The sequence below is a fragment of the Ceratotherium simum genome, chromosome 14, assembly GCF_057802395.1.
Source record: "Ceratotherium simum simum isolate JZ-2026a chromosome 14, ASM5780239v1, whole genome shotgun sequence".
NCBI classification, from domain to species: domain Eukaryota; kingdom Metazoa; phylum Chordata; class Mammalia; order Perissodactyla; family Rhinocerotidae; genus Ceratotherium; species Ceratotherium simum.
The window spans coordinates 38,128,978-38,155,216 of NC_141913.1; the positions used below are offsets into that span (position 1 = coordinate 38,128,978).

The 26,239-nt window shown below is 39.4% G+C and overlaps 1 protein-coding gene across 3 annotated transcripts in view; it reads right to left on the reverse strand.

Moving 5' to 3' along the window:
* The window catches only part of DYM (dymeclin), a 437,675-nt gene that overhangs the window by 108,363 nt on the left and 303,073 nt on the right, over window positions 1-26,239 (reverse strand). For all 3 annotated transcript variants that reach the window (XM_087439193.1, XM_004422520.3, XM_087439192.1), the window contains one exon: window positions 9,199-9,312. In XM_087439193.1, coding sequence (XP_087295319.1) covers window positions 9,199-9,312 — 114 coding nt within the window. The remainder of the gene's footprint in view (window positions 1-9,198; window positions 9,313-26,239) is intronic.

The following is a 26,239-nucleotide window of genomic DNA, read 5'->3' on the forward strand; positions in this document are numbered from 1 at the left end:
AGCACTAGCTGTCCGTGGAAAAGAAAGGAGAGGGGGAAGGGATGGATGAGTGGAAAGGTACATAAGGTTCTAAGAAGAAGGCGGCCTAGTGCCCAGGTCTTGCTTCCTAAATACCATTTGTAAGAAAAAACAAAGGAACCAGGGATCATGGGACAAGTGGTTGATTCTAGGGGCGGGGCAGGAAAAGTACAAGATGAGTCTGGAGTATCTTGTGGCACCAGAAAGCAAAGAAGTACTCAAAACAAGAGGTGGGCATGTCAAAGGACACACAAGCCAACCTGGAGGAGCCCCAGTGGCCAAAGTTGGAACAACCTGAGCAACGAAATACATAAATGATAGTACTGAATTATAATCTATAGAATAAAATATAAAATTATCATTAGGGAAACACTACAGTAACAATTGCGTAGGTAAGATCCACTGATGGATGATAAAATCAGTAGACAAAAGTCTGAAGAGAAACAGGGTATCAGCAAAGTCATGAAGTCTCACTCCCAAGGTAGTAATCAATTACAAAGGGAAAAATAGTGACCCTTCACTATTTCACTGGAGAAATCCGGCAGACACCATGTTAACCAAATGATCAAGGATAACACCACCAGTAATGAGACATGTTGACATCATGTACATCCTGATACGATGAACTGAGAAGGACACAACATCACTTCTGTGGTATTTTTGCCAAATATGCATAATTTCAATATAATCACAAGAACACATCAGAAAAACCCAAAATGAGAGATATTCTACAAAAATCTACCAGCACTCATCCACAGTGTCAAGGTGACAAAAGACAAGGAAAGACTGAGGAATAGTCACAGATTGGAGGAGACTAAGGAGACACAAGAACTAAATACAATGTGGGGTCCTGGATAGCATTCAGGAACAGAAAAAAGAACGTCGGGGGAAAAAATTGGTAAAATTCAAATAACGCCCACAATTTAGTTAAGAGTTATTGAACTAATATTAATTATCTGTTTTTGATAATTGTACTATAGTTACACATGTTGTTAACATTAGGGGAATCTGGATAAAGGGTTTAGATGAACCGTCTACTATTTTTGCAAATTTTCTGTAAGTCTAAAATTATTTTAAAGTAAAATGTAAAAAAAAAGAAAATAGCAAGGTAGCATTGATCAAATATCTTCTCTTCTGTCCACCCTGTCTAAAACTGATCCCTTCCCAACATTGTCTATCCTCCTTCTTTCCTATATTTTTCTTCTTCTTTACTGCTATCTAAAATAGCAAATATTTTACTTATTTATCTTATTGTCTCTCTCCCCCACAAAAAAATAAGCCCAACGAGGGCAGAGATTTTTCTCTATTTTGTCTACTGCTGTATCCACAGAGTCTAGAATAGGGCCTGACAGATACAGGGAGAGACCATTAAATGAAGTAAAACTGTAAAAAAAAGGATGGTAGAATAAAAATTAGAAAAGCAGATCTGGAGACAAAATTTTACTCACAAATTCCTGAATTCTAACAAGTCCCCACTTCCTCTCTAGAGTATATAAAGGGAGCATTTCATTCATCTTCTCATCACATTTACCGAGCAACTATTATGTATAAGACATTGAACTAGGCATCAAGGGGATGCAGATGAGTAAGATATGATCTCTCTTCTCAAGGAAGTTACAGTTGAGTGGGAGAGAGAAAACATTTAAACAACTACATACAAGGTAGAAGAGGACAGGAGTTTCACAAAATATAAAATGCTATGTGTATTTAGAGGAGGGAGACATACATAGGCTGAGGAGTAGAAGGAAAGGCTTCATTGTTGTTAGGGCACATGAGTTGATTCCGACTCCTAGTGACCCTACGAACTGGGGAGCTAAACCCCGCCCAGTCTTTTTGTGCCATCCTCTCACCTTCCAGCACTATATCAGACAATGCTCCACTGCTAATCATAGGCTTTTCACGGCCAATTTTTTTCGGAAGTGGGTAGCCAGGTCCTTCTCTCTAGTGTGTCTTAGTCTGGAAGCTCTGCTGAAACCTGTCCACTATGGGGGACCCTGCCGGTATTTGAAATACTGGTGGCATAGCTTCCAGCATCACAGCAACACGCAGCCACCACAGTAGGACAACCGACAGACGGGTGGTATGGTTCCCTGACCAGGAAATGAACCCAGGCCGTGGTGGTGAGAGCACCGCATCTTAAACACTAGACCACCAGGGCTGGCTAATGAATGCTTAGAATCTGGATAAGCAAAAAGCAAATAATTGGGGGACTGGTATACTGGAAGAGAGAATTGTGTAAGCAAATCCAAAAATACAGGAAGAGAGAAGTGACAGGCACAGAGATAGTTCTGGTTGGCTGGAGCACTGGGTAGACAATAGCAAGTATGGAGAGAAAAGACTGGAAGGGCAGATTGGGGTTATACTGTGGATGGTCTAGAATTCCAGTCTATGGACTCCAGACTTTATTGGTAGCAACGGGGCATTGACCTCTAAATATTTCTGAATAGGTAGAGGATGTTACCAGAGCTCCGCTCTACAAAAATTCTTCACAGAATTTTAGAAGATAGAATTCTAGACTCTTATTAATTACAAGAAATCTTTGGGATCATCCAATATAACTTTTTATAATAGAAATTCTTTCAATCTTTTTTCCTATGTTATGGATGAGTCCCCCTGCCATCTGGTGCTCTTCTTCCCTTTAACATGCAGAATTTATTGTGAATACGTCACTATTTCATGAAGCCACATATGGACTGCTAAACAACTTTTGCTGTCAGAAAACATTTCCTTAGGTTGAATTAATACCTGTCTTGGTTCTATTTCTACTCATTGCTCTATGGTATAAAATGAAATGTTTAATTCCTTTTTTACAGTACAATCCTCGAAGTAGTTGAACACAGGTTTTATATTTTCCTGAAGTTCTCTCTTCTCCAGGTTATATATCTTCTGCTTCTCACCTTATGTGATTGACTGGTTCTTTACTGTAACTTCACCTGCTTCTGCACACAGCTTAGTTTACTAATGTGATGCTCAGACGGAACCTAACGTCCCTAGTGTGGTCTTACCAGCACAAAACAGAATAGGGTACAGGACAGCGGTAAACAAAACAGACCCTGGAGAAAGACTGCCTTGGTGTGAAGCCCAGCTTTGCACTTGGGCAGTTATTGAACCTCTCTGTGCCTTAGTTGCCTCATCTAGAAAATCAGGCCAATAAGAATAGCACCAATTCTTACAAAGTGCTTAGAAAACTGTCTTGCAGCATTATTATGATTATGATTATTATGGAGCTTGAGTTCTCAAATTTTACTGACAGGTTATACCTGTCAGCATCTTGAGAAATTTATCTGAGCCTTAAGGTTAAAAGTGCTGGCAGTTCTTTTACCATTCATTTACTTATCTTAGACTTCACTTTTTTTTCCCCCCCTTTTTCTCCCCAAAGCCCCAGTAGATAGTTGTATGTCATAGTTGCACATCCTTCTAGTTGCTGTATGTGGGACCCGTCTCAGCATGGCCGGAGAAGTGGTGCGTCAGTGTGCGCCCGGGATCCGAACCCGGGCCGCCAGTAGTGGAGCGCACGCACTTAACTGCTAAGCCACAGGGACGGCCCCATAGACTTCACTTTTATTTAAAGGATATACTCTTTTCCAGTTTGAGATTATTCTCATTGAAGGAGATAAAATAAACAAACTAGTATTTGAAAATGGGCGAATGCACTATCAATCAATCATCATGTAATCCTGTCTACTGTTCCCACGCTGAAAGCCCACAACTTCTTATTTTTTTTGCTTTCTCCTCTCAGAGGATCAAAGTTCCTTTCTAATTTGAGTATTTTGATAACATTTGTATAAGTTCATGCCACTCCTTTCCATTTGGCCTCTACACATAACACTCCTTCTATCTTTTGTGCATACCCTTTTAAGAATCCATGCTTATCAAGGAGTGTCTCATGCTGCTTCATCAGTTTCTTTTGATCCTATGCCACACTGTTTGTAGGCAACTCTAGCACTCTTCTCCCCTTTCATGCCATCCCCTGCATCGCAGGGGCGGAAAGCCTGGAAACTACATTTCCTAGAATATCTCCAGCAGGGCTTTGGGTTAGACTGCGGCAATGAGAGGAACTTGCGTGTATTTTGGAAGGTACAAGAGAAACAGAGGTCACTGTCGCTCTAGTAACAATGATGGGCAGGCCGGTGGGCTTCAGCAGAAGTAAAAGTTTTGCCAGTGGCTTCTACAAATCTTCCTGCAGACCCCCCCACATGGATGCTACAGGCAGGCTAGATCATTGGTGATAACATTTCTGCCACTTCTGATTTCCTGAAAGCCAGCAGTGATTTTCCCTGAACTCGGCTTCCCTAGTCCTTTCAACGATTTTTTAATTCCCTACATCAAATTTCTTTCTGTTTGAAATCAGGGGTTTTATTTCCCTGACAGGTTTGGCAGGGAAAACAGAAGCTACTCTCTATAACTCATAATAATATAACTCATATAATATAAGGATTTCATATGGAAAATAGAGGATTATGCAACTGTTGGAAAGGGTAAGGTAGGCAAAGATCAGGGAAGCTGCAACAGAACACAGTCTTCAGCACTGGAGTGGATGGTTCTCACTAGCTCACTGCAAGTCGCTGCAAACCTCAGTACCCCTGGGGAGCCATCAACAACCTTTGCCATCTACAGCCCTGAGCCAGGCGAAGGGCAGGAGCTGCCTCTGGAGAATAATGGTTTCTTCTTCTCTTCAACCTTCTAAATCTCATGCAAATAAATACCTTTCTTTGGCAGACTCTAACTCAGAACTACACAGAGAGGAGGATTCTGGGAAAAGCATTCTGGCTTTTTCTCTGTGATGTAGAGGAGACAGGAGAAGGGGTGATGGTGATGCAGAGCTGACAACAGATACTCCAGGACAAATGCAGTTCTCATATTTGTTTGCACAAGACAATCAGTGATTGGATAGTCAAATCTTTTTTAGTTTTCCATCCCTCCTGAACCATATTTTTTCTTGTTACGAGCCACATCCAACTTTTAGCAATTTATGTTTCTTCTAGCATACAGATCTGACTATGCCCTCTGCTACCAGGAACTGAAAGGTGACCTCTGTCATAAATGAACTCTTTCTCATAAAATATACTCCAAGATTAATCACTTTCCCTTACTGTTTCCCACATCTTCTGAGAGTGAAAACTGTTGTCAAAAATTTATGCAGTTTTCCTGCTTTGTGGAGAACAACAATTTTGTATACACATAGACAGAATTATACTCTTAGGAATGGGAAGGTTCTTAAAAGTCACATAGTTAGATTTCCCAACCAACAGTTGAGTCTTTACAATTGGAATGGCAAATAATCACATGAGCTCCTTACTTTCTGCCCTTGTTGCCAACGGCAGGCATTGTTAATGGATCTCAGCCCTCCTTCTGCTGAACCTGAACTCTGCCTTAGAATCTCTCTCCCTTCACTGCTCTAACCAGCTAGTACCAATAGATAAGAGCTGCATCCAACATGCAACCTATTTGCATCCTTGCCAAGCGGCCATCAGCCTATTACTCTAAAATCCCTATCCAGTGAGAGTGAATGCATCACTTCCCAAAAGTTGTCTATTCCATCTCTAAATAATTCCATCTATTAGAAAGTTCTTCCTTATATGGGACTGAAATGCAGGTCCCTGTATGTAGCTTCTATCCATTGTTCCTATTCTTGAGATCACAAGGAACCAGTCCAAATCTGCTTTCATAAACAATATTTCTAGTACTTGAAAACAAGTCTCTTCTGCTCGAATCTTGTCTTCTTAAGGCTAATAACAACAGTGTGAGTTCCTCTAACCACTCCCTGCGTTCTTTCACAATTGTGGTGATTCTCTGAAAGTTTTCCAGAGTTGTCTTAAGGTATGGCATCCAAAAGTTTCGTCTGAATTGTCTAGTATAGCCTCTATACACTAGTAGTGTATAGTGTACTGACCCGCACACATTCTTGAGCCACACCACATTTAGCAAAGCAGAGCCAGGCTTCTAACCATGACCGACTTGGCAAACCAACATCTGAAAGTTGTCCATGAGACTACACAGACCAAGTCTAAATCCACTTCCATAAACAACTCTTCCAATACTTGCAGACCAGTTCTCTAACCGGTCCGTCAGAACCTATGTTCTAGCCACTGTTCCCTGGAGCTTTTGTAACCAGTGCAGACTGGAGCTGTCTCCTAAGAGGCCTAAGGGCTCTCCTGTGCCCACCAGACAACTTCTCGGACTAATTCTATTGGCACTTCCACCTTGCCACCATGGTCCAAGTCAAGCAATAATCTTCCAACTGATCTTTCTGCTTTCATTGTCTCCCTATAGTTTAGTGTCAACACAGCAGCCAGACTGATCCTGTTAAAATATAAGCCACATCATGCCACTCCTCTTCTCAAAAATTTGTACTGGTTCTCCATTTCACTGCACCCCCTCACCCCCGATCATCTTTCCCTTGTTCACGCAGCTCCAGCCACTTAGGGTTCTTTGCTATTTCTTCAACACGCCTGGCATCCTCCTGGCTTAGGGCCTTCTCAGCGGCTGTTCCTACTGCTTGGGACTCTCCTCTGAATCAGCATGCTTAACTCTCTCACCTCCTTTTTATCTTTGCTAAATGTTGCCCAGACCATTCTTTGTAATTCTACAACTTTCTCCCACTACACTCTCCCCAAAAGTCTCAAACCCCCTTAACCTGCTCTATCTTTTATTTTCCAGAGCACTTACCACGTTTCTAGTTCACTAGATCACTCTGTTATTTATTATGCTGATTGTTCATTGTCCGTCTCCTCCTGCTAAACTGTCAGCCCTGTAAGGGCAGAGATCTTTGCTTACTGAGGCACCCAAGCACTTAAAGCAATGGCTGTCACAGAGCAGGTGCCTGATAAAGACTTCTTCAGTGTCGATGGAATCTTGTGGCAAGCTTAAACCTAACACATCCCATGTCCTCCTCATCACTGGTCATTGCCTGAAACATAAGCCCCTCCAATCAGCCATCTTCTCCTGTAATTTGTCCCCATATTGCTTTGTGCTTTCTCTCCCCTAATCCAATCTCCTGTTCTTCCCTCCCTCCCATTCCCACAGTGCCTTTTCGAACCTCTATTTCATGGTTATTAAGTATCCCTCCATTCTCAGTCCCTGCACTGAACCTTACCTCCTTACTTCTCTTTTAACTGAAATCCGGCTTTCCCCTCAGGACGGATGCCCCTGGAGCCTTTGGAAGGAGATGCTACTTATTCTTTCACATTCCACAGCCTTCACGGTCAGGAGTGGGGTTGGTGTCCTCTTTGCTTTCACTGTATTATTCCTCTACCTTTAAGCAAAAAGCTCTGCTCACATAAGGCTGACATGAGCTTCTTCTCGTCCTTGTAGCTGCCACCTACTGATTTCTAGGCCACTTTGCCATTTACTGCAGCATTTGACTCAGAGTCTTTCTCTCCATCCCATGGCTTACCATCCTGGGTGACTAGGATGCCCATGTGAATGACCTGTCCTTGGCTTCCAGTCCATTAACAGGCTCAATCATACTGACTTTCATTCACATCCACATCGCCTCAGTCCCCCACTCACGGCCAAATCCAGACCATGATATCACCAAGATCTGCACCACTTCTGACATCTTCAGTCTAACTACACTGTTCTCTAATCACAATCTCCATTCCTTCCATTATGCTGGTTCTCTGATCTCTCCTTTCCCTGACTCCTCTGCGTGATCCTTTTCTTACAGTCTCCTGATAGTTCCCCTTCTTTCTTGACTCAGCCTAGACACCAAGATCCATCACTGCCTATGAGCAGCCACTCTTATCTTCATGGATTTTTGTTCTGGTTCATATGGCATAGTTCAAGTAAATTTGAAATAGTGCAAAAAAAATCCCAAAACATTTACTTTATGTAAGAATGGAAAATATGAATTCTCTAAATTTAAAGAATTGTTAGGAATAGGGTAAAGTCATATCTAGAGGGTCCAGAGGAGTAATCAGCTTTTATGCTATTGCCACATGGTGGTGCCATTTTAGCTGATAAGCAGAAACACCTGCCACCTTGCTCAGCACTGCGTGAACCTCACTGCTGTTTATGTCCTGTGGAGCTTCTGTAAGTGGTTATGATGACTAATGTGCTGTTGTTTTACAAACTCTGTTATGATAACTGAAAATATTTTCACATCCTACAACTATCTCTCTCAAGCGTTCATTAAGCACTGGTTCTAGTGATAGTGCTGGAAAACACGGGCCCCAAAACAGTAACTTTGGAACAGAAGTTAGTTGTGATAAAATACTATGAAGAAGGCCAAACATGATGCTTGTGTTGTTAATTTAGGAATGAGCACTCCAAAAAAAATTAAAGATAATGTAGGAAAAATTAAAAATAAGTATTAAAGTAAAAATAAGCCTCAAGGCTGTACATTCATGCATCCCTGCAAAATATGCCCTCTATATTTTTTCCTATGGGAAAATTAGTCTTGAGGTATGAGTTTTACACCGAGATCACTTCAGGAACACATCTACCACACAAATGTAAATGCCTTCTGAATACAGTATTTCCCCCACCTCTTCCGTGAAGGCTTCTTTTTCCATAGCTATGCCCAAGCATGCAGTAAATGGTGTGGTGAGTGTGAACATGGATTTGCTTTGGAGCCAGAGTGCACGGGTATGAATCTCTCAGTTCTGTAATTTTCTAGCTGTATGGCTTTGGTAAGTTACTTAACCTCTCTGTGCATCAGTTTCTTCATCTGAAAAATTAGGATGATAACACTACCTCCCTTCAAGGGTTGTTGTGAGGATCAAATGAGTTAATATACGTGAGACACTTAGAACCCCACATGGCATTGAGTAAACACTATGTAAGTGTGAGCCATCACTGTAGTCATCACCACCACCACTACCTTCCCATCAACCCTTGATGATACTCACAAGACTGAATTTATTTCACTGGGTTAAAAAAATAAGGCACTCTTTTATTCATAGGATATGAATTACTCATAGTACATGCAGTGGTTACTCAAAGGACATGCAGTGGTGTGAAGATATTAGTCCTTCTTTGGCTATTTTCTTGTGGAAAACTCTTGGAACCCTTCTTCATCACAGTTCTGTGTATCTGTACAGCATATAGTAGGCAATATTTAAAGAGCTCTTTCTAGCACAAGAACTGGGTAAGTGGTACCATTCTGAATAGACCCTGCTCAGACACATATTCACGTCAAGTGATACTGCAGTATGTATATTCTTTCGCCAGTCTTACCTTCAGCCTGTCTTTGGGCAGGGCAACAACCCCTTGCTTGATGATTTCCAGGACCCGTTCCACTGATAGCTCAGCTCCAGCTTGTAGCAACCTTGAGCTAAAGAAGGTGATCACCTGGAATGTAAAGTGTTGTTTTTTAAACAAGCGGATATATGAGATGTATTTTCAGTAGATGCCTTTCTCACATGGTAGCCAAACTACCATAATTCTATTTCTTGGAGTGACCTGGGTTTTAATTCACTAGCCCTCCTAATTGCAGTCCTCTCCACACAGGGTTTGATGGCTGAATCACAGCCAATCCCTGAATATTCAGGGCTGATTATCCGTTCTGTGAATTAAGTAGGCTTCTGTTCTGCTCTTTCTTGCGCTGTTTCACCTTGCATTTTTATTTCCTTTAGAAAGCAGGACCCATCAGAAGGTGAGAAAAGAAAGCTAAAGCTTAAAACCTGTCAATATTGAGGCTTAATAGTAACTTTCAAAAAAAGGCTTAATAAGAAAGGAATTTGAGGATAATGGTTAAAATGATATTTTGGGCATTATTTATTAATTTAATTTATCCACAACACTCTTACCCTGATCACGAGGGATAATCAACAGCAAGCTATAATTACTTTTACTTCATGTCACAGCACAGCCTAACTATGTAGCAAGATGCTAACACAGTAGCATTCCGGAAATAATACTGTCCCTTAATATTTGTCACAAAAATCTAAAATGTCATCATTCTTTAGGAAATCATTTCAAAATCACAATGTTAATAAATCAGGAAGACTGTGGATACCTTTTTATTCAAGAGAATAACACTTAAGTGTCTATAGTCAGACATGCAAAAATATAAAAGCTTATTTGTTTTTTTAAAAAGTTGAATATTTCCACTTACATGTTTTTTATTTTATATTAAGTTACTAACATTTATAAACATTCTTATAAATTTTCATCCAAGGTTACTCTCCTAAATATTACTATTTATTATAATTAATAATATTATAAATATTACTATTGTTCAAGAGTGCAATAACTTTTCTCCTAACCATTCTAGTGGAATGTGTACAGTATGACATAAATGCCACTGAAATGCATTTACTCTAGAAAGTAAAGAGACCCAGGTGGAACCAGGACCCTAAGAAGCTTATGCCTTGAGAGACTGTGGCAATGAGTGAAGACAAAGGCAGCCGATGGCTGTTGAGTCCAGATAAATAATTTATCTCAGGCAGTCTGCTGGTACCAGCTCCTTTGCAAGTTGCTTACTCTGTCTACGAAAGGTTGGTTTTCAGCATATGCTGATGGGTCATGTTTTTTCCAAGCCAGATTTTAAGCTCTTTTTGGGAATTCTGGGATAAAATTTTGTTCACAGAGTTTAGACACAGCACGTGCTCAAATTGATGTTTTTTTTTTTTTTTTTAAGATTTTATTTATTTATTTTTCCCCCCAAAGCCACAGTAGATAGTTGTATGCCATAGCTGCACATCCTCCTAGTTGCTGTATGTGGGACGCGGCCTCAGCACGGCCGGAGAAGTGGTGCATGGGTGCACGCCCGGGATCCGAACCCGGGCCGCCAGCAGCAGAGGGCGTGCACTTAACCGCTAAGCCACGGGGCCGGCCCTCAAATTGATGTTTTTAAATTGACTTTTATAATATAGTGATTAAGTCTTTGAAGAGAGACACAACATAAATAGAAAACATATTGTAATAGTTATATAAAAATCTTATTTTAAAATATGCAACAACAAAGATGTAAAATAAATGCCTTCCTTTTGTATAAATATCTTTACAGGTTTTAAACACTGTTTTTCTGAGGAAAAACTTGGTTAACCATATGAAATAGAATTTTTTTTTTTTTTTTTTTTTTTTTTGGTGAGGAAGATCAGCCCTGAGCTAACATCCATGCTAATCCTCCTCTTTTTGCTGAGGAAGACCAGCTCTGAGCTAACATCTATTGCCAATCCTCCTCCTTTTATTTTTCCCCCAAAGCCTCAGTAGATAGCTGTATGTCATAGTTGCACATCCTTCTAGTTGCTGTATGTGGGACGCGGCCTCACCATGGCCGGAGAAGCGGTGCGTCAGTGTGTGCCCGGATATGAAGCCCAGTAGCGGTTAGGGCCGCCAGTAGCGGAGCGCGCGCACTTAACTGCTAAGCCACAGGGCTGGCCCTGAAATGCCATTTTTGTATATTAAAAAAATGGTTGAATATTGGCAATTTCATATGGTTCAGCCTAATATCTATGCATTAAATTTTCTTCTTTGACCAAAAAATATTTATAGAGTAGGAACATATCTGTTAAAAACACATTCTAAGAAATGAAAAATGTCAATGGAAAAGCAAATAGATTTTATGGATGCTTGAGGCCTATAGAATGGTTTTCCCCTTTCTAATATTTACCAAATGCAGCCATTTTCACCATTGGATGATTTTTGGCTTATACTTGTAGATAATGTAGACAAGGACTGGCTCTCAAAGGTGGCTGATCCTCAAAAGTAGCTAGGAAGCTCTGTGAAAATACTGATCCCAGGGCCTGGCCAGAGACCTTCCTCAGCAGTCTCTCCAGGGGATTTGGACCATCAGCCAGAATCTAGACCAGAGGTCTCTAAATTTTTTTGACTATATATGCTTATGAGTAAAAAAATGAGAATGTACTTCTGATATATGTTCTATTTATTTATAAATTACGCAATATACTATAGCATTAATGGTTTACATATTATAAAATGTACATAAAGAAATTTAAAAGAATAAGATAGAGACAAAATAAACTAGATTTTATAAATTACTTAACTATAGATACAAAACAGTTTTTGATACTCATTAAAATATTATCAATTAAAAATAATCTGGAGGGTTAGGGCCGGCCCAGCGGCTTAGTGGTTAAGTTCATGTGTTCTGCTTTGGGGGTCCGGAGTTCTCAGGTTCGGATCCCGGGTGCGGATCTACGCACTGCTTGTCAAGCCATGCTGTGGGGGGTGTCCCATATAAAGTAGAGGAAGATGGGCATGGATGTTAGCCCAGGGCCAGTCTTCCTCAGCAAAAAAGAGAGAGATTGGCAACAGATGTTAGCTCAGGGCTAATTTTCCTCAAAAAAACGTGGAGGAGCTGGCCCAGGGTTCGCAGCTTCAGATCCTGGGTGCAGACTTACACCACTCGTCAGCCATGCCGTGGCGGCGTCCCACATACAAAATAGGGAAGACTGGCACAGATGTTAGTTTAGGGACAATCTTCCTCAAGCAAAAAGAGGAAGACTGGCAACAGGTGTTAGCTCTGGGCCAATGTTCCTCACCAAAAAAAAAAAATCTGGATAAGTAGCTATCATATGTCTTGCTAATCACAAAGGCTTCACATTACCATCAGCAAACACAATACTGCTGATAGTAAGATGCACTGTGTTTATTATAGTGGATGTAAATCCATAATGCAAAGAGTCTTGTTTTTTTTTTTTTTTTTTGTGAGGAGATCAGCCCTGTGCTAACATCTGCCAATCCTCTTCTTTTTTTGCTGAGGAAGACTGGCCCTGGGCTAACATCCGTGCCCATCTTCCTCCACTTCATATGGGATGCCGCCACAGCACGGCTTGCCAAGCAGGGCATCAGTGCACGCCCAGGATCCGAACTGGCGAACGCTGGGCCGCCGCAGCGGAGCGCGCGCACTTAACTGCTTGAGCCACTGGGCTGGCCCCCAAAGAGTCTTCTTGATAATTTTTATGGATTCATTTCTTGTGAGATTAGACTGGTTTCTTGTAATGTAGCACTTGTTCTAGAAGGAAGGGGATGTCAGCTCTGCCATTTTCTTTTTGTCATGTATACTTATCATATTGTCTTTAATTTGTGGTTCCTTTGCAGGAATCATACCAATCCTCCATTTTATGAAGGTTTACTTAGTTAAATCTAGATATCATAACCATGAATAATATCCATTACAATAAGCCTTAAGTGAATGAAAAAGTGAGGGTACCCACACCAAGCCCTCCAGGTTGAGGAACTCCTCTTATCTCCTCCCCAAGGATACCTGGACTATGGCAGCTGACACAGAGGTTGTCCATGCCAATACTAAGAATCAGTAAAACTAAACCTCTATATCTGTAGGTGAATAAATAACACCTCTAATATTTTCTTCCCATGTTTCTATGGACTGTTGGTGCAATCTCTGGAGTATGTGCTACCTCCAGGGTATGTATATCCATCCACTTTGGAGACTGCTGATCAAGAAAACAAAAATGCATATAGTCAAAACTAAGCGGAATACATAGTATTCAAATACAGACATTACAAACCAACATAAGAGAGAGTACTTACATGACACATCATCAAAGAACAAAGTAATGCAATGACAGTCTAGTTTTGTTCACTCTGTGGCCTAAATGGACTTGCCTCTAAGCCACAAGGAACTCCCATTTCCACCAGCAGAGCTGCAGAGTAGGCATGTGACTCAGTTGCTAAGTTAAGTTCCTTTTTCAAACTGGCTCTCGTTTGTATGTTTTAAAGCTGACAGTCTGGGCCGGCTCCGTGGCTTAGCGGTTAAGGGCGTGCGCTCTGATGCTGGCGGCCCGGGTTCGGATCCCGGGCGCGCCCCAAGGCACCACTTCTCCGTCCAACGCGAGGCCGAGTCCCACGTACAGCAACTAGAAGGATGTGAACCTACGACATACAACTGTCTACTGGGGCTTTGGGGGGAAAAAATGAATAAATAAAATCTTTAAAAAAAAAAAAAAAAAAAAAAATAAAGCTGACAGTCTAATGTTTTTGCATTCAAACTCACATTACTTTAGAAAATGAGAAAGCTACCACTTCCAGAAGGGTATGTTCCAGATGTTCAAAACTGAAGGGAATGAACATCTACTGCATGTTTATTATGGGCCATGTGCTCTACACATATTATTAATTCATTCTATGATGCTGATAAAATCTCTGTCCTACACATGACTCAACAGGATCAGAGAGAGAAGCTTGAGCAGGGTTAGCCAGGTTAGGTGTCAGGAGGGGGACTGCAACGCCGATGTTTCTTCTTACTTTATCATGTTGTCTCCAGCAATTCTTCTCTAACAAAAGGCTTAGTTTTTCTTAATAGAAAATATATGAGGAGAAAGGTGTAAGTTGTTTAGCCCGAAATTTCGGTTGGAGTCAGGCTGCAACACTAGCAAAGAATGAGAAACAATTCATTCAAAGATATAAACTTGTATTTCCTACTACCAGGTTAGAATTTTGCACACAATAGTAAATTTAGTGATGATGACTATAAGAGATGTGGCTTTTATCAACTTCCATAGCAACCATTAAAACTGTTAAAATAGATCAACTTTTTTCCCTCTGAAAATGTCTGCACAAGACATAGCCAATAATAAAAAAAATTTAAAGTGAAACCTCTGGCTAAAAAGGGAATGAATGATATGTTAGTGTAATTCAAAGGCAAGACACAGATCAAACGTGTATACAGTCATGCACCACATAATGACATTTCAGTCAACAACAGACCGCATATGTGATGGTGGTGCCATAAGACTAGTACCATATAGCCTAGGTGTGTAGTAAGGTATACCCATCTGGGTTTGTGCAAGTACTGAAAGAGAGGAAGAAATTTTCCTCTACCCTTCTAGGTTCTTCCAGCTGATCTAAGAATTAAATTGACATGAGACAGAGTAACAGGAGAAAAACAAACAAAAGTTTAATAACATGTATATGTGGGAGAAACCCAGGAAAACTGAGTAACTCCCCCAAATGGCCAAAGCTCTCACCTTAAATACCATCCTCAGCTAAAGACAAAAGGAGATTTTGGGGGTGGGGAGAGTTAGGGACTTCAAAGGGAAGGAAGGCAATTCACAACTAGGAGAAAAGGAGCAAATGTTTGGAAAATAAGTGTTTGGTCACACAGAAACAGAAGAACACAGAGGAGCCCAGCAAACAGGCTTTTTTAGGGTCCACTCTGTCTACCACTCGTTCATATTATGCTAGCTTCCCAAGACAGGTTTTCTTTATCTGAATTCTTTCAGGCAGGTAAGAGGAAGGTAACAAGAAAAACTTTGAGTCTTCTGTTTCTTAAAAATCATCAGCCTAAAATAATCCTCACGTTAGAGAGACATTTTGGGGTGGCAAATTTTGTTCCCCTTCAGTACACTCTATGATATTCGCACAACAGTGAAATCGCCTAACAACACACTTCTCAGAAGAAACCCCGTTGTTAAGTGATGCATGACTGTAATTAAACAGATCACACATCTTGGTAGTGTGGACTAGGAACTGCTCAAAGTCAGAAGGGTCCTGCCTCTGATACTTACTAGTGAAGTGACTTATAAGACACACAACTTCTTCTAGATGTAGCATCATGCAGTGGTTGACCACTTAGCAGTGTTAGATGCTTGAGTTAAAATTCCAGCTCTCCTTATAGACTTAGGCAGGTTATTTAACTTCTCTATGCTTCAGGTTCCTGATCTATAAATGAGGAAAAATATAATGCCTGCTTCATGGAGTTGTTGTTAGAATTAAGTAAGTTAATACCTGCAAAGTACAAAGAGCAAAGAACAATGCCCGGCACATGGTAAGTGATCCCAAAATGTCAGCTACTATCATTATTATTAGGTGTATTCTCAGTATCTTCATTTATAAAATGAAAAAGTGGCCCTATTTACCACATAGGGAACAACTATAATACATATGAAAGTAGTCTGTTAAGGATGAAACCCATGCATATTTCTACTACCAACAATCTATCCAATCAATTACATTTCTTTGTAGTTATATGTCTATATTTCCTGATTTTATGCCTCACATAGGTGAAAAATTTGTAAGAACTAAATTTGGTGGCAAAGGTGACCTCATCCAAACCAGACAGGACTAGCAAGTGAAATCTACTGAAAGTAAGTTCCAGGAAAGCCTGCAGGTTAAAACCAACATGAGTGCCCCACTAGTTTAATACATTACTGAGGGTCAACTGAAACCTCTTCTACTTTTACTTGATGAATTTATGCATAACTCCTCTCTTTCAAAAAATTTATATTAGTTTTATGATTTTCAGAAAAATTAAACTTAATACAAGATGGAGGAATTTTTCATAGTTTTTTATCATGAAAGAATGCTAAATTTTGACAAATGCTTTTTCTACATGTATTGAGATGATCATATGGTTTTTCTTCTTTAGTCTGTTAATGTGGCAAATTACATTAATTAGTTTTTGAATGTTGAAGCAAACTTGAATTCTTGGGATACATGCCAATTGATCATGCTGTATTATTCTTTTGATATATTGCCAGAATCAACTTGGTAATACTGAGGATTTTTGCTCCTAGATCCACGAGAAATATTGATTCATAATTTTCTTTTCTTGTAACATCTTTGTCCAGTATTGGTATTAGAGTAATAATGTCCTCATAAAATGAGTTGTGAAGTATGTCCTCTTCTTCCATTATCTGGAGGAGTTTGCATTGAAATAGTATTATTTCTTCCTTAAAAGTTTGGCAGAATTCAAGGGTGAAGCCGTCTAGTCTGGAGTTTTTGTTGGAAAATTTTTAAGTACTAATTCAATATCTATTAAAGACATAGAGCTATTCAGATTATCTGTTTATTGGTGAGTAAACTTTGAAAGTTTGTTCCTTTCAAGGAATTTGTCCATTTCATCTAAGCTGTCAAATTTAGTGCCAGAGACTTATCCACAGTATTCTCCTATTACCTTTCGATTCCCCCTCTTATGATTTCTGATATTGGTAATTTGCGTCCTCTCTCTTTTTCCTCTTGATTAGTTTGGCCACACATTTATCCATTTTATATTCCCCCCCTCCCCGCTCCCCCAAATAACCAGCTTTTTTGGTATCACTGATTTTCTCTATTTCTTTTTCAGTTTCATTGATTTTTGCTCTTATCTTTATTATTTCCTACCTTCTTCTTGCTTTGGGTTTAATCTCTTCTTCTTTTTCTAGTTCCTTAATGTGGAATCTTATCATTGATTTAAGACCTTTCTTCTTTTCTAACAGAAGCATTTAATGCTATAAATTTCCCTCAAAGCTTTAGCTGTGCCCCACAATTTTCATATATTGCATTTTCATTTTTGCTCACTTGAAAATATGTCCTATTTCCCTTGTGACCTCCTCTCTTTGACTCATAGGTGTACTGTTTAATTTCCAAATATTGGGGGTATTTTCCAGATATCTTTCTTATTGATTTCTAGTTTAATTTCATTGTGGTTAAAGAACATATTCTATATGATTTCAAGTCTTTTAAATTTGCTGAGGTTTGTTTTATGGCCCCAAATATGGTCTATCTCAGTGAACGTTCCCTGTGCACTGATGATGTTGGGTTGAATGTCAATTAAATCAAGTTGGTTGGTAGTATAGTTTGGGTCTTCTATATCATTACTAACTTGCTGTCCATTTATTGTATCAGTTACTGAGAAAGAAGTGCTGACTTCTCCAATTATACTTATGGATTTGTCTTTCTCCTTGCATTCTGTCAGTTTTTGCTTCCTGTATTTTGAAGCTCTGTTAGGTGCATCCATCTTTGGGAGTGTTATGTCTTCTTGGTGAACTGACCTCTTTATCATTACCTGGTGCCCCTCTTTATCTCTGGAAATATTCCTTGTTCTGAAGTCTATTTTGCGGTTAACATAGTCACTCCAGCTTTCTTTTATTAGTGCTTGCACAGTAAAAGTTCTTTCATTCTTTTACTTTTAATCTATTTATGTCTTTATATTTAAAATCAGTTTCTTATAGACAGCACATAGTCAGATTTTACTTTTTATCCAATCTGAAAATCTCTCTTTTAATTGAGGCATTTAATATAATTACTGACATGGTTGGATTTAAATCTACCACATTGCTTGTTGTTTCTATTTGTTCCACTATTGTTTATTCTGTTTTTTCCTGCCTGCCTTTGGATTGAGTATAATTTATGATTCTATTTTATCTCCATCTTTGGCTTACTAGTTATATCTCTATTTCTTTTTTGCGTGAGTGGCTGGCCTTGAGTTTACAATATTCATCTTTAATTTATCAGTCTACCTTCAAATAATACTATATCATTTTACATTGTCAAGAACCGTGAAGAGTCTGAAATTTTATCCTACTTGCAAGTTAGTAAGTTAGTCAGTCATGGTTTCATGGATGCTGGAAGACGGAGATTTCTGGGTCAGTGATGAAGGAAAGATTGTTAGTCAAAGCAATAGCAGTAACCAGAGCGTTATCAGCATTTTGCTCTAGTTCCTCAAGCCCCAGTTTGCAGAAGAGTGATCTGAAGAGGGCCAGATGACCCCTGCACATGCAGTGGGTTATATTATAGAAATAGAACTCTGAGTTTAGGGAACCCAAATCTTTTATAATAGGCAGTAAGCATGACTACCTTTTGCTCCAGAGGGAGACAGAGACACGCCCCCATCCTACCCCTATGTTCTCTTTGCCTACAACACTGACTCCAGATATCTGCATGGCTCACTTTTGACCTCCTTCAAGTCTTAGCTCAAATGCACCTTCTCAGAGAGGCCTTCTCTGACTGCGCTCTTTAGAACTGCAATTCCCCACCTCTATTCCAACTAGCGCTCATTATTACTTTTTCTTTTTTTTTGGCTTAAGCAACTAGGTAGATATTGATGTCATTTATTGAGATAAGGAAGACTGCAGAAGAAAAGTTGATTCATTTTGTGTTTGATTTTTTTTTTAAGAAAATAAAGAATTTTAATTTAACCTTTTTCAACATTTTTGGGACTGTCATACAGGCAATCGAATGCACTAGTTTGGAGCTCAGTAAGGATGGTCAGGTCTGGAAATGTACAAAATCCAATTTGAATTTTACACTTTCTAGAGATAAAAATACTTCTTGCCTTTACCTTACTACACAACTATTACTGTTCATTGCTTCTGTTCTCTACTTATATTCAGCCATGAAATTTCTTCCACGTTGTCCCTTGTTTGGTGTGGTAATTCTATTCTGTCCTGCTGCTTAATTCAGCCAGATCATATCATCTTATAAGTTAGACGGGAGGGATATGTACCAGTGGCTAATAGAAATGTGGCCACTTAAACACATGTCTAACTCCTTCTGCAGAAGTTAAAAGTGCTCCAAGGTTAGTCACTCCTGTCTCAGATATTCAACACTGCTGAATGTCTTAATGAAAAATATCAACTCTCAACTCCCTGTCAGCTAAAAATAACAGTAGATTCATAGTCTCCTCTACCAAAACTTTTCCAGGTTAACTCCATGAAAGAAGAAATAGCAAAGGCTTGCTTAAGCCAAAATCTCAGGGGCATTTAGGGGAGGGAAGGGGAAGGTACAGTGCTGCAAGAGGCAAAAAGTAGAGATGTTATTTATACCTTTATCATGGCATTCTTTTCCAAATACGTAAAAAGAGTTTAGAACGTTTTTGAATGAATTTCTAGTGTGCCCAGCACTTTGTTGGATGGCAGTATTCAACAAAAAGTTGTTGGAAAACCTGCTTGCTTGGAATTTTACTTATGTTTATCCAAGTGAATGTTGAAAACATGGAGCTTATAATGAGAAGACCTGGATTCAAGGCCTGGCTGAGTGACTTAGTAGCTAAGTGAGTGACTCTGAGCCAACCATTTCACCTCTCAAGCCCTGCTCTGCTCCCTCACAGGGAGGATTTAAGGGTCAAATAAGATAATACAAATGCAAATAACCAGCAAAGATAAAGCCCTATGCAAATATGTGATTGTTATCTAAGACAATGATCCTTACGCTGGGATTTGCATTGGGGCCAGCCCCATGGCCTAGTGGTTGAGTTCACCTTGCTCCACTTGGGCGGCCTGGGTTTGCGGGTTCAGATCCTGGGCATGGACACCACTTGTCAGCCATGCTGTGGCGGCGACCCACATACAAAATAGAGGAAGACTGGCATAGACGTTAGCTCAGGGCGAATCTTCCTCAGCCAAAAAAAAAAAGAATGGGATTTGTGTTAAAATCACCCGGGAAGCCTTCTCTCAGCATCTTGGTTTTCTTACCTGTGAAGTGGGACAATAATACTTAGTTTACCCGTTTAAAAAGAATACAAGAGATAATGTATATAAAGGTACTTAGCCTCATTCCTACCACTTAGTAGGTGCTGAAAAATGCTGAGGCATTTATTTATCTAGTTTTAAGAACTGCATAACAGCATATATGTTTACCGGGAGTGCATTTTTCACTGAACACAGCTGAAGTGTCAGTAAGTGGCTCATTCTTCTGACAACGACTGGAAAGTGAGCACTGGATGTAAGTCCAATTTAACAACCTGCTTCTGTTTCCACATGGTTATACACCATGTGATAGACAGTGAAGTCCTCTCTATTCCCTCACGTTCCCTCTGCTTTTCACTTCTTCCAAAGAAGACTAAGTTTCAAACGGATGTAGTTTAAATCCTTTGCATGGTTCCCGTATGTCCTTCCAAAAAATAATATGGTCCTTCAGAGATATTTTTAAGGATGTCAATAGCCTGGTTCCTAAGAAGGATCCTCATTTTCACCATTGGTAGAATAAAGACCAATCTGACCTTGTTAGAAGTGATCTTGAAGGAGAAAGTAAACAGTGAAATCTCCAGGTTGTGGATATGATCGCAAGTTTTCAGGTAGTGAATAGGCAAACCAATGAGGGGCTGTAGGAACAGTTAGTGAATGGGTATAGTAGGCATGACGATTACAAACGTGGGCTTTACCACTTAACTGTCTATGTCTAAGTCCTGGCTCTGTGACTTTCTGAATGTGCGACTGTGAGCAAGTCAAATCTTTCTAAGCTGGTTTATTTGTAAATTGAAAATTGAAATGAACTATACCCCACAGGTTAGTTTCTTCATGAAGATTAAATGAGATAATGCATGTAAATGCTTAGCAAGCATGCAATAAAGGCTAGTAATGATGATGATGAAATGAATAGAAAAGGAGCAAAGGTTTTTGATGTGGTTTAAACAAACATTTAAAGCTAAATAATTCAAACCATGTTTTATAACATGATGATTTATCACCTACTACAATTATGACCATAGAAAAAAAGAAACTCTGGGTTAGTCTTTTGTCAGAAACACAAAGACAATATTGGCTATTACAAAGAAAGATATTGGGAATAAAACAGAAAACATCTTCCCCTAATATACTGCAGGTGTAGATTACCCTGACATGTATTGTGCATAGTTCAAGTGACTATCCTTAAAAAAAAAAATAAAAGAAAAATAGGAAGCAACAAAGAAAGAAACTGGAATCAGAGGTCCAGAGAAAGGCAAAAGTTCTGACAGAATGGTCAGAGGCTTGCCTAAGGGCAGACTAAGATGATGGAGATAATGCAGATTAGAAATATAAAGGCTGAAAAAGGAGATATTTCTATAATACTGGCTATTTCTATAATTCAAAGATCTGGATAAATCTTGGAGAACCAGGAATATCTGCTACCCCAGAACTTGAAAAAGATACATTTATAAACAAATACAAGAAAATACTATTTTAGCATTGCAATGCCCATTCTGGGGTAACATTCTTAGACCCAATTATATATCAACAGACTTGAGACTAAAACAGGCCACACCTGGCATCAGATTAATTTCAAAGGATAAAAGGACCAGAAAAAGAGCATGCCAACAGCATGGCCACAGGCTTTTTTTCCCTGGGAATCCTCACAGCAGTCTCAGGGCTAGTCTTTGGACCCTCAAATATCAGCTCAGATGTGAGAGAATGAGACTATGTGTGTGGACGCAACAGCCACCCTAGCTTAGAAGCCATGTCCCAAACGGAAACTAACACCCCTTGTGACAGTCTCAGCTTCTAGGTCCCTGAAAAGGACAAGATTGGTTATAAGAGTTTTCTTACTCAGGGAAGCCCAAAGCTATGGCTTCCTGCCAGGTATGTATAGTTCATTCATAGTCCTTCCAGTCCAGACAACTTACCAATCAAATATCATTTTCTCTTTTCTCCTTTTATCACAGCAGTGTTACCTAGCAACACAGCTGACATTCTACCTGCATCAGACTTCCAGGGAACAGAGCTAGAAGCAGCTGAGCTCAAAGCCAATTTCTCATGTAAAAGAGGAAAGGATTTTGTTAAACCTTTACTCACAAGCATAATGAATCTTAAGCTCAGTATTTTACTCCCAAAAATGGTACTAGTAAGAAACTAGAAATGAATTTGGACAAAGCCATGAACAGGCTGGCTAGAAGTGGCTTTTCAGAAATAAGTAAATAGCTAGCCTGTAAAGTTTCCCTTCATAGAGAAAACAATCTCCTCTCATGATTGTAATCCTTAAGACGGCTATAAAGAATACACTATTAGGGGGCCGGCACTGTGGCTTAGCGCTTAAGTGCGTGTGCTCTGCTACTGGCGGCCCGGGTTTGGATCCTGGGCGCGCACCGATGCACCACTTATCCAGCCATGCTGAGGCCGTGTCCCACATACAGCCACTAGAAGGATGTGCAACTATGACATACAACTATCTACTGGGGCTTTGGGGGAAAAAAAGGAGGAGGATTGGCAATAGATGTTAGCTCAGAGCTGGGCTTCCTCACACACACACAAAAAAGAATCCACTATTAGGAAGAACAGAGAAAGGCTCTGCCTTTTCTATCCAGAAACTCTCCTTTCTGGGTAGTTTCTTTGAGAGCTGGGATCAGAGCAGGGACTGCATTCCTCCTGTGGACTCTACTTTTTCCACAGAGATTCCTCAATGCCTGGTGTTTTCTTACCAAAGCATACAACTAACACTAATTCTTGGACCATAAACTACAGTCCATCCAGTTGTCAAAAAGCATGTATCCTACAAAAGAAGGCAGGGATAAATTGTAATGGATGTCCCTCAGGCAATAATTTGTTTCATGATTTGTTAACAGTACTTGTCAATTTTAAAAGAAGGAGCTTATACCAATTAAACCCAGAGTTAACAGGAAGGACATGGGGCCAGAGAAGAAATATTTGAGAAGCAGCTTGAAGATGCTCTCACACATCCTAAATACCAACAAATCTACACGGGAGTACTGGTTCATAATGGTGAGAATTTAAAGACTAGAAACGTCAAGTCGAACTCCAAAAAAGAAACTTGCTCATTTGAAATGGTGTTTCTGCTTTACCCTGATTGCAATGACAACAACTGTACTCAACTGCCTCAATTCTGTTAATGAAATCTAAATGATATTGATATTAGTTTAGGAAAACGATAAGAGGGTCCATGGCAAAATATTTTGCTATAGCTACAACCCTTAGGTATACAGTTGAAGCAACTTAAGGAAAGCCCATGAAAACACTAAATAAACTGAGAGCAATTTCTGTTTACCAGCAATCATTACATGGCAGTGATATGGAGCAAATCAAAGAACAGATTTGCAACAGTATGCATAGTTGTAATTAAATCCATGTGTAACTGTGGATTCCAGAGTATTCAGCAATTGACAGATCCTATATGTTAAGAGTTTGGAATGGGAGGCTGGTTATAGCCCAAAGCTGATTTCAGTTAAGTACCTAACAAGTACACAAGACTCTACCGGGGTGAGCAAAAAGTTACCCTACATTGGTTAAATTAGCTTTAGTAAATTGGTTAATTTGGTTATTTTACCAGTTTTGGTAAAATTGGCTTATGAGAATGGAGAGATGTTCTTAAATTTGATCAGCGTCCATGTGTACATCTATGTATTGCTGCTACACTGAAAGAAAACCGGTAGTTTTCGCTGTAGAGGCCACTCTCACCCTTCACTCCGCCCCCCAACTTTATCCAGCCTCTTTCTACCTCAGCTTTTAAACCCTTGCAGACAGGCTTATAGACAGACCCCAAGCAGGTGCCTGGAGTACTCTTAATCTGAGGACACTGATCAGTCCAAGAAATAAGACTTAGTGATATTGACAGTAGAGGGCTCAAATGGAAATGGCCTTGAGACTAACAGGAGTTTCACAGAGAGGAGACAGCAGGAGACAGAGAGAAGACAGCAAGGAAGAAATAACTAAAATGAATATTTGACAGTTCTGAGCATGAGCCTCTAGACTCAAAGGACCCTCCAAGTGCCCAATATAATTAACCAGGCACAGGAATCATGAAATTTCAGAACACAAGGATAAAGAGATCAGAAAAGCTTCCAAAGACAACAAGTCATATATAAAGAGAGAAGAAAAACATTTTCAGACATGAAAAATTAAAAAAATCTATCTCACATAAACCTTTTTCCCAGAAAGCTACTGTAGTATATGCTCCACCAACATGAAGCAGTAAACCAAGAAAGCGGAAGACACAGGAGCCAAGACCAACCACAGGAGACAGGTGAAGGAAATTCCCGGGAAGGTGCTGCAGCTGGGCAGGAGAACCACCACAAAACCTCGTCGTGGCAGGAAGTAGGTCTCCAAGACAATGGGCATGAAAATTTTATCTGATCTGTTTGACCATTTTGAGAGGAATTTTAGAATTCTGTCAGAAAGTCTGCAGCTGTGGTAGTGACTGGACATTTGCAAGAGAAAACCAAGAAACGCCTAGAATCTAGAATATATAAAGAATTTGCACAAATATAAATAACTCAATAGAAAAGCTGGCAAAAGACTTGAATAGGAACTTCACAAAAGAGAAAATGCAAATGGGAAAAAAAACCATATGAAACATGCTCATCCTCATTGGTAACCAAGGCATTACAAATTAAAATTATAATGAGATGCCATTATAAAGCCAATAAAACTAAGTGTTCATGAGGATGTGAAGCAATAGGAATCCTCACACACCACTGGTCAGAGAGTGAAATGGTACACCCCACGGACAACAGTTTAGTATGAATCACATTATTCAACAATCCCACCATTGGGTGTACACGTACATGTGCTTACTTATGATGGAAATTATATACATATTTATATACTAGAAATTTAAATTTTTTATATATATAATATAAAATATATTAAAATTTAACATATATAATATATATATATACACACTTGTGTGATAATTTAATTATTCAATGTCTTCTTAAATGAAAGTAATACGAGAACAAGGATGTTGGCCCTTCAGTTTACTTTTGTGCCTGGCACTTTGAATCAGATTAGCTACTCAAGAAATATTTGTGGAATCAAATTGAACTGAAAAACATAAATACAGCAATAGAAAATTCAGCAAAAAAAACATTTTTAAAAAGGAAAGGAAGCAAAAGTTCATAGACCTGTGAAAAATGTTCAACCACACCAGTAATTAAAAACTAAAAGTAAAAATAATAATGGGGCCAGCTCTGTGGCGTAGTGATTAAAGCTGGCATGCTCCACTCTGGCAGCCTGGGTTTGCAGGTTTGGATCCCGGACACAGACCTACACCACTTGTCAAGCCACGCTGTGGCGGTGACCCACATACAAAATAGAGGAAGACTGGCACAGATGTTAGCTCAGGGCTAATCTTCCTCAAGTAAAAAAAAAAAAAAAAAGAGGAAGATTGGCAACAGATGTTAGCTCAGAGCGAATCTTTCTCACACACACAAAAAAATTAAAATAATAAAGAAATACAATTTTTGATATAAAAATACAAATATTAATTATAATACAATCATGTGTTGCTTAACGACGGGAATACGTTCTGAGAAATGCATCATTAGGCGATCTTGTTGTTGTGTGAACATCATAGAGTGTACTTACTCAAACCTAGATGGTATAGCCTACTACACACCTAGGCTTTATGGTACTAATCGTATGGGACCACCATCATATATGCGGTCTGTCGTTGACTGAAACGTCGCTATGTGGCACATGACTGGACTCAAAGCTGCAAGAGTGCAGTGAGATAGACCATCTCTCACTACTCATATCATCATAGTGATGATATGCAGATGTATAAACTGTACAATGTTTCTGGAAAGCAATTTGGCAGCATGTGTTGAGTCTTGAAAATACAGACACCCTGTGACAGTAAAAACTAGCAAAATTTCAGTTCTGAGAGTATACCAAAAATATAACTAAAGAAAGGTGAGAGAAGATTTATTTACAAATTGTTTATTAATTACGAAATAATATAAAATATCAGAAACAACCAAAATGAACAATAATGGGATAATTGTTAAATACACTTTAGGACCTCTGTAATAGAGGTTATACAGATATTAAAATGTGAGATTTCCAAAGAATTAATGATAACACAGAAAAAGGCTGATGAT